The sequence below is a fragment of the Scardinius erythrophthalmus genome (genome assembly GCF_964197995.2).
Source record: "Scardinius erythrophthalmus genome assembly, chromosome: 5".
In the NCBI taxonomy this organism is placed as follows: Eukaryota; Metazoa; Chordata; class Actinopteri; order Cypriniformes; family Leuciscidae; genus Scardinius; species Scardinius erythrophthalmus.
In genome coordinates, this window is record NC_138225.1 from 367,641 (window position 1) to 377,064 (window position 9,424).

At 48.9% G+C, this 9,424-nt stretch overlaps 1 protein-coding gene across 2 annotated transcripts in view; it reads left to right on the forward strand.

Moving 5' to 3' along the window:
- The window catches only part of hook3 (hook microtubule-tethering protein 3), a 79,703-nt gene that overhangs the window by 3,832 nt on the left and 66,447 nt on the right, over positions 1 to 9,424 (forward strand). For both annotated transcript variants that reach the window (XM_081367225.1, XM_081367226.1), the window contains exons 2-8: positions 1,467 to 1,552; positions 2,223 to 2,295; positions 2,375 to 2,425; positions 2,569 to 2,701; positions 5,318 to 5,385; positions 5,480 to 5,542; positions 5,619 to 5,702. In XM_081367225.1, coding sequence (XP_081223351.1) covers positions 1,467 to 1,552; positions 2,223 to 2,295; positions 2,375 to 2,425; positions 2,569 to 2,701; positions 5,318 to 5,385; positions 5,480 to 5,542; positions 5,619 to 5,702 — 558 coding nt within the window. The remainder of the gene's footprint in view (positions 1 to 1,466; positions 1,553 to 2,222; positions 2,296 to 2,374; positions 2,426 to 2,568; positions 2,702 to 5,317; positions 5,386 to 5,479; positions 5,543 to 5,618; positions 5,703 to 9,424) is intronic.

Here is a 9,424-nt window from a genome sequence, read left to right on the forward strand (position 1 = left end):
TCAGAAGCAAATATAGCAGACAATATGATCAGGACACGGAGGTGCCGGCGCTCGTCTCATAATGAGCAGAAACTCAGCGTATACTAGATTATATCGTGAGAATTGTTTTAGCTTTATCACACAGCCCGATATTCACAGCTGCTTTACAGTGGAATATTTCAACATATTGCTGTTTTTATGTTGTATTTCTAATCAAATAAATGCAGCCTTGATGAGCAGAAGAGACTTACTTTATGTTTTATGTTTAGTAAAAATACTTACTTTAAAAACACTGAGATTTTTTACTGATCCAAAACTTTTGCTGTTAATGCTGTTGCTTGAGTCTCTTCTCCCGGCAGATGTGAAGCGGCTCACACACCCAACACACACATTCCTCACACACACACACACACATTCCTCACACACATACACTCAGTTCAGCTGACGCGCCCGTCTTCCTGTTTACACTCCAGCTGAACCTGTGTGAGTGACATCATCAGAACCAGATGTTGATCTGAGTGTGTTTTCAGCTCCTCTGTTTCCTGAGACGAGGGCGTGTTTTCCTGAGTTAGCATGAGCGAGTTTAGCATGATGCTAGTGATGAAACCTCACAGCACAATAGGGCTTTGTGTTGATGCTGGAGTCTGGCTGTGTTTGAACGCCCAGAAGCCCTCTTCCGCTGTGCAGACCTGCAGTCTGAGTCTGAGTGCGGATTACAGCCTCGTTGCACAAGCTCAAGTGAATGCAGCCTGTGTGTGTGTAATGGACACTTGAGCTCAGGACACACACACTTGAGTTTCCCAACTCGTCATGTGACCTCCGATTACAGCGTTCGGCCCTGTAACGGATCTGAACTGATGAAGCTCAGCTAGAGCCCTTTAAAATCACTTTGATCTCTTACAAATTACATTTTTTCTTTGTTTTAATTTTGATGGATTCCATGGCCATAGATGATGCCGGCTGAAACTGTATAGTAGTTACTACATTTGGTTTGAAACGACCGGTAAAAAAGTATTTTCTATATAAAATTTGGTTTGCTTCATTTTTCTAAATGTCATAATCATTTGTTAACAAACAAGTATTCATTACTTCAATGAGCTCACTGTGTCTGTCTTAAATTATTACATTGTTTAAATTAATACATTTTTAGCTAACTGTGATTTTGTACATTTCTGAAATACATAACTTAGACAGTCTCCTCTGATAACAGATCACTGTAAACTGTAATGTGTAAAGCTGAAACTTGAAAAAAAAGCTTGAAACGATGAGTATTGTGAAAAGCGCTGTACAAATAAATGTGAATTGAATGGAATTAATATGAATGAAGTTCAGACGTGCTACATTCGCCCTGTTGTGTCATGTGATAGTTGCATCGAATACTATGTATAAGCACATACTAGTCTCACCCGTCCTCATGTGAACTACAGGAAGTGATGCGTCGTGTTCCTGGTGCTCCTCTGATCCTCTGTCGTTGTGTTTGTGTTCAGATCCAGACGTTTGGAGTGGAGGCGGCGTGTTCGACCGTAGACGAGCTGACCGGTGGACTGGCCATGGCACAAGTCCTGCAGAAGATGTGTGTGAAAAACATCTCAGTTCTCATCAGCCAACAAAATCTGAGGCGTTTCATTTCATGATAGTGATGTCACAATACAGTTTCTTTGTGATTTTAAGATTATGATGCCAAAAGAAATGATTACCTTGAAATTTCATAAAATTGCAATGATCAAATGTAAAAATAACACACTGCATAGTACACATTAATGCTTATTAAAGCTATACAATATTTGATAAAGTATTCAGTCAAGAGCAGTGAGTGATTTTCTCTCAGTGTTTAGTTGTTTGATTAACATTAATGACCGCAGCAGGGTTACTAGGCTGCTGTCACTTTAAGACCGAATGCACAGGTCCAATATACTGATACACACCCAACTGTTTTGGTTTATAACTGCCTCTGTTTACTTGAATACTCGCATTTTCACATAAAAGTGTGTCCGCCAGATACACGTTGTAAACAGAGGAGGTTATGAACGTAAACAGTTGGGTGTGTATCAGTATATTGGACCTGTGCATTCAGTTCATTCAACCACAATAAAATAACCCAGTTCAGTTCTTCCACACTGATTACAGTGTCTTTTTGCTGAGAAAATATCCAAAATATCTATTGTTGATGATGTCTACAGGCATATCCCTTATGATGAACCCACATGTCTCTCTCTCTCTCTCTCTCTCTCTCTCTCTCTCAGTGATTTTGTGTATTTCACTGATGCTTGGATCAGTCGTATTAAAGCTGATGTTGGAGACAACTGGAGGTTAAAGGTATTCATCAGCTCTCGTTCACACACTTCTTCACACATCTTACAGGGGCTTTCATGCTTTCATGTCTTCTTTTTTTCAGATCAGCAATTTAAAGAAAATTTTGAAAGGTATTCTGGATTACAACCATGAGGTGAGACGCATCTTTCTGTGTGAGACTGAAATGTGACACATTTATGTTGACAAACGTCACATTATTTTCCTCTTGAATTGACCCATAACCTCTCTGTCCATCTGTGTGTGTGTGTGTGTGTGTGTGTGTCATTGGTTCTGCAGATTTTGGGGCAACAGATCAATGATTTCACTCTTCCAGACGTCGGTCTCATCGCAGAACACTCAGATGCAGCAGAACTGGGCCGAATGTTGCAGCTCATCCTGGGCTGTGCTGTTAACTGCGAACAGAAGCAGGGTAAAGAGTGTGTGTGTGTGTGAGAGTGAGTGAGTGAGTGTGTGTGTGTATGTGTGTGTATGTGAGTGAGAGTGTGAGAGTGAGTGAGTGAGTGTGTGTGTGTGTGTGTGACAGTGTGAGTGTGAGTGTGAGAGTGAGTGAGTGTGAGAGTGAGTGAGTGTGAGAGTGAGTGAGTGTGAGAGTGAGTGAGAGTGAGTGAGTGTGAGAGTGAGTGAGTGAGTGAGTGTGAGAGAGTGTGAGTGAGTGAGTGAGTGAGAGTGTGAGAGTGAGTGTGAGTGTGTGAGAGTGAGAGTGAGTGTGAGAGTGAGTGTGAGTGTGTGAGAGTGAGAGTGTGAGAGTGAGAGTGAGAGTGTGAGAGTGAGAGTGTGAGTGAGTGAGAGAGTGTGAGAGTGAGAGAGTGTGAGAGAGAGTGTGAGTGAGTGAGAGTGAGAGTGAGTGTGAGTGAGTGTGAGAGTGAGAGTGAGTGTGAGTGAGTGTGAGAGAGTGTGAGAGTGTGAGAGTGAGTGAGTGTGAGAGTGAGTGAGTGAGTGTGAGTGAGTGAGTGTGTGAGTGAGAGTGAGTGTGAGTGAGAGTGAGTGAGAGTGAGTGTGAGTGAGTGTGTGAGAGAGAGTGAGAGTGAGTGTGAGAGTGAGTGAGAGTGAGTGAGAGTGAGTGTGAGTGAGTGTGTGAGAGAGAGTGAGTGTGAGAGTGAGAGTGTGAGAGTGAGTGTTTGAGTGAGAGTGAGTGTGAGAGTGAGTGAGTGTGAGTGAGTGTGTGAGTGAGTGTGTGAGTGAGAGTGAGAGTGAGTGAGTGTGAGAGTGAGTGAGTGTGAGAGTGAGTGAGTGAGTGAGTGTGAGAGAGTGTGAGTGAGTGAGTGAGAGTGTGAGAATGAGTGTGAGTGTGTGAGAGTGAGAGTGAGTGTGAGAGTGAGTGTGAGTGTGTGAGAGTGAGAGTGTGAGAGTGAGAGTGTGAGAGTGAGAGTGTGAGTGAGTGAGAGAGTGTGAGAGTGAGAGAGTGTGAGAGAGAGTGTGAGTGAGTGAGAGTGAGTGTGAGTGAGTGTGAGAGTGAGAGTGAGTGTGAGTGAGTGTGAGAGAGTGTGAGAGTGAGTGTGAGTGAGAGTGAGTGAGAGTGAGTGAGTGTGTGAGAGAGAGTGAGAGTGAGTGTGAGGGTGAGAGTGAGTGTGAGTGTGAGAGTGAGTGAGAGTGAGTGTGAGTGAGTGTGTGAGAGAGAGTGAGTGTGAGAGTGAGAGTGTGAGTGTGAGAGTGAGTGTTTGAGTGAGAGTGAGTGAGTGTGTGAGTGAGTGTGTGAGTGAGTGTGAGTGAGTGTGTGAGTGTGTGAGTGAGAGTGAGTGTGAGAGTGAGTGAGTGAGTGAGTGAGTGTGAGAGAGTGTGAGTGAGTGAGTGTGAGTGTGTGAGAGTGAGAGTGTGAGAGTGAGAGTGTGAGAGTGAGAGTGTGAGTGAGTGAGAGAGTGTGAGAGTGAGAGAGTGTGAGAGAGAGTGTGAGTGAGTGAGAGTGTGAGAGTGAGAGTGAGTGTGAGTGAGAGAGTGAGTGAGTGAGTGTGAGAGAGTGTGAGTGAGTGAGTGTGAGTGTGTGAGAGTGAGAGTGAGTGTGAGAGTGAGTGTGAGTGTGTGAGAGTGAGAGTGTGAGAGTGAGAGTGAGAGTGTGAGAGTGAGAGTGTGAGTGAGTGAGAGAGTGTGAGAGTGAGAGAGTGTGAGAGAGAGTGTGAGTGAGTGAGAGTGTGAGAGTGAGAGTGAGTGTGAGTGAGTGTGAGAGAGTGTGAGAGTGAGTGAGTGTGAGAGTGTGAGAGTGAGTGAGTGAGTGAGTGTGAGTGAGTGAGTGAGTGAGTGAGTGAGTGTGAGTGTGAGTGAGAGTGAGTGAGAGTGAGTGTGAGTGAGTGTGTGAGAGAGAGTGAGAGTGAGTGTGAGTGTGAGAGTGAGTGAGAGTGAGTGTGAGTGAGTGTGTGAGAGAGAGTGAGTGTGAGAGTGAGAGTGTGAGTGAGTGTTTGAGTGAGAGTGAGTGAGTGTGAGTGAGTGAGTGAGTGTGTGAGTGAGTGTGTGAGTGAGTGTGTGAGTGAGTGTGTGAGTGAGAGTGAGTGTGAGAGTGAGTGAGTGTGAGTGTGAGAGTGTGAGTGTGAGAGTGAGTGTGTGTGAGAGAGAGAGTGTGTGAGTGAGTGTGTGAGTGTGTGAGAGAGAGTGAGTGTGAGTGTGAGAGTGTGAGAGTGAGAGTGAGTGTGTGAGTGAGTGTGTGAGTGAGTGTGTGAGTGAGTGTGTGAGTGAGTGTGAGTGTGAGAGTGTGAGTGTGAGAGTGAGTGTGTGTGAGAGAGAGAGTGTGTGAGTGAGTGTGTGAGTGTGTGAGAGAGAGTGAGTGTGAGTGTGAGAGTGAGTGTGTGAGTGTGTGAGTGAGTGTGTGAGAGAGAGTGAGTGTGAGAGAGTGTGAGAGTGAGTGAGAGTGAGTGAGAGTGAGTGAGAGTGAGTGAGAGTGAGTGAGAGTGAGTGAGTGTGAGTGAGTGAGTGTGTGAGAGTGAGTGAGTGAGTGAGAGTGAGTGAGTGTGAGAGCGAGTGAGTGTGAGAGTGATAGTGTGTGTGTGTGTGTGTGTAAGAGTGTGATGATGACGTTGTGTTGTGATCTTGTTTTCAGAATATATCCAGACCATCATGATGATGGAAGAGTCTGTGCAGCATGTGGTCATGACTGCCATCCAAGAGGTGTGTGTGTGTGTGTGTGTGTGTGTGTTATAGTGTGTTATAGTGTGTTATAGGCTGCTATTTGGTGTTTAATGTGTGTATCATGTGTCTGCAGCTCATGAGTAAAGAGACGCCCGTGTCGTCAGGAAACGACTCGTATGCTGATCTGGACCGACAGGTACGATCTGTCTGGATCTCAGTTATTAATATTAATAATATTATTATGAGCGGCTGAAGTGTGTTTCTGTGATCAGCTGAAGAAGACGGTGGAGGAGCTGAGCGACGCTCTGGCCACTAAAGAGGAGATCGCTCAGAGATGCCACGAGCTCGACATGCAGGTAAGTGTCGCATCACACACACACACACACTGCAGTTCGTAGGTTAGGTCCCGGTCCAGTGTTGGCGCACACACACACACACACACACACACACACACTGCAGTTCGTAGGTTAGGTCCCGGTCCAGTGTTGGCGCACACACACACACACACACTGCAGTTCGTAGGTTAGGTCCCGGTCCAGTGTTGGCGCACACACACACACATACACACACTGCAGTTCGTAGGTTAGGTCCCGGTCCAGTGTTGGCGCGCACACACACACACACACACACACACACACACACACACTGCAGTTCGTAGGTTAGGTCCCGGTCCAGTGTTGGCGCACACACACACACATACACACACTGCAGTTCGTAGGTTAGGTCCCGGTCCAGTGTTGGCGCGCACACACACACACACACACACACTGCAGTTCGTAGGTTAGGTCCCGGTCCAGTGTTGGCGCGCGCACACACACACACACACACACACACACACACACACACACACACACTGCAGTTCGTAGGTTAGGTCCCGGTCCAGTTTTGTTGCACACACACACATACACATACTGCAGTTCGTAGGTTAGGTCCCGGTCCAGTGTTGGCGCGCACACACACACACACACTCACACACACACACACACTGCAGTTCGTAGGTTAGGTCCCGGTCCAGTGTTGGCGCACACACACACACACACACACACACACACACACACACACACACACACACACACACACACACACACACTGCAGTTCGTAGGTTAGGTCCCGGTCCAGTGTTGGCGCACACACACACACACACACACACACTGCAGTTCGTAGGTTAGGTCCCGGTCCAGTGTTGGCGCACACACACACACACACACACACACACACTGCAGTTCGTAGGTTAGGTCCCGGTCCAATGTTGGCGCGCACACACACACACACACACACACACACACACACACACACACACACACACTGCAGTTCGTAGGTTAGGTCCCGGTCCAGTTTTGTTTCACACACACACATACACATACTGCAGTTCGTAGGTTAGGTCCCGGTCCAGTGTTGGCGCGCACACACACACACACACTCACACACACACACACACTGCAGTTCGTAGGTTAGGTCCCGGTCCAGTGTTGGCGCACACACACACACACACACACACACACACACACACACACACACTGCAGTTCGTAGGTTAGGTCCCGGTCCAGTGTTGGCGCACACACACACACACACACACACACTGCAGTTCGTAGGTTAGGTCCCGGTCCAGTGTTGGCGCACACACACACACACACACACACACTGCAGTTCGTAGGTTAGGTCCCGGTCCAGTGTTGGCGCACACACACACACACACACACACACACACTGCAGTTCGTAGGTTAGGTCCCGGTCCAATGTTGGCGCGCACACACACACACACACACACACACACACACACACACACACTGCAGTTCGTAGGTTAGGTCCCGGTCCAGTTTTGTTGCACACACACACATACACATACTGCAGTTCGTAGGTTAGGTCCCGGTCCAGTGTTGGCGCGCACACACACACACACACTCACACACACACACACACTGCAGTTCGTAGGTTAGGTCCCGGTCCAGTGTTGGCGCACACACACACACACACACACACACACACACACACACACACACTGCAGTTCGTAGGTTAGGTCCCGGTCCAGTGTTGGCGCACACACACACACACACACACACACTGCAGTTCGTAGGTTAGGTCCCGGTCCAGTGTTGGCGCACACACACACACACACACACACACTGCAGTTCGTAGGTTAGGTCCCGGTCCAATGTTGGCGCGCACACACACACACACACACACACACACACACACACACACACACACACACACACACACACTCACACACACTGCAGTTCGTAGGTTAGGTCCCGGTCCAGTTTTGTTGCACACACACACACACACACACTGCAGTTCGTAGGTTAGGTCCCGGTCCAGTTTTGTTGCACACACACACATACACATACTGCAGTTCGTAGGTTAGGTCCCGGTCCAGTGTTGGCGCGCACACACACACACACACTCACACACACACACACACTGCAGTTCGTAGGTTAGGTCCCGGTCCAGTGTTGGCGCACACACACACACACACACACACACACACACACACACACACACACACTGCAGTTCGTAGGTTAGGTCCCGGTCCAGTGTTGGCGCACACACACACACACACACACACTCACACACACACACACTGCAGTTCGTAGGTTAGGTCCCGGTCCAGTGTTGGCGCGCACACACACACACACACACACACACACACACACACACTGCAGTTCGTAGGTTAGGTCCCGGTCCAGTGTTGGCGCACACACACACACACACACACACACACACTGCAGTTCGTAGGTTAGGTCCCGGTCCAGTGTTGGCGCACACACACACACACACACACACACACTGCAGTTCGTAGGTTAGGTCCCGGTCCAGTGTTGGCACACACACACACACACACACACACACACACACTGCAGTTCGTAGGTTAGGTCCCGGTCCAGTGTTGGCGCACACACACACACACACACACACTGCAGTTCGTAGGTTAGGTCCCGGTCCAGTGTTGGCACACACACACACACACTCACACACACACACACACACTGCAGTTCGTAGGTTAGGTCCCGGTCCAGTGTTGGCACACACACACACACACACACACACACACACACTGCAGTTCGTAGGTTAGGTCCCGGTCCAGTGTTGGCGCACACACACACACACACACACACTGCAGTTCGTAGGTTAGGTCCCGGTCCAGTGTTGGCACACACACACACACACACACACACACACACACACACTGCAGTTCGTAGGTTAGGTCCCGGTCCAGTGTTGGCACACACACACACACACACACACACACACACACTGCAGTTCGTAGGTTAGATCCCGGTCCAGTGTTGGCGCACACACACACACACACACACACACTGCAGTTCGTAGGTTAGGTCCCGGTCCAGTGTTGGCGCACACACACACACACACACACACACTGCAGTTCGTAGGTTAGGTCCCGGTCCAGTGTTGGCACACACACACACACACACACACACACACACTGCAGTTCGTAGGTTAGGTCCCGGTCCAGTGTTGGCACACACACACACACACTCACACACACACACACACACTGCAGTTCGTAGGTTAGGTCCCGGTCCAGTGTTGGCACACACACACACACACACACACACACACACTGCAGTTCGTAGGTTAGGTCCCGGTCCAGTGTTGGCGCACACACACACACACACACACACTGCAGTTCGTAGGTTAGGTCCCGGTCCAGTGTTGGCACACACACACACACACACTCACACACACACACACACACACTGCAGTTCGTAGGTTAGGTCCCGGTCCAGTGTTGGCACACACACACTCACACTCACACACACACACACACACACTGCAGTTCGTAGGTTAGGTCCCGGTCCAGTGTTGGCGCACACACACACACACACACACACTGCAGTTCGTAGGTTAGGTCCCGGTCCAGTGTTGGCGCACACACACACGCACACACTCACACACACACACACTGCAGTTCGTAGGTTAGGTCCCGGTCCAGTGTTGGCGCACACACACACACACACACTCACACACACACACACACACACACACTGCAGTTCGTAGGTTAGGTCCCGGTCCAGTGTTGGCGCACACACACACACACACACACACACACACACAC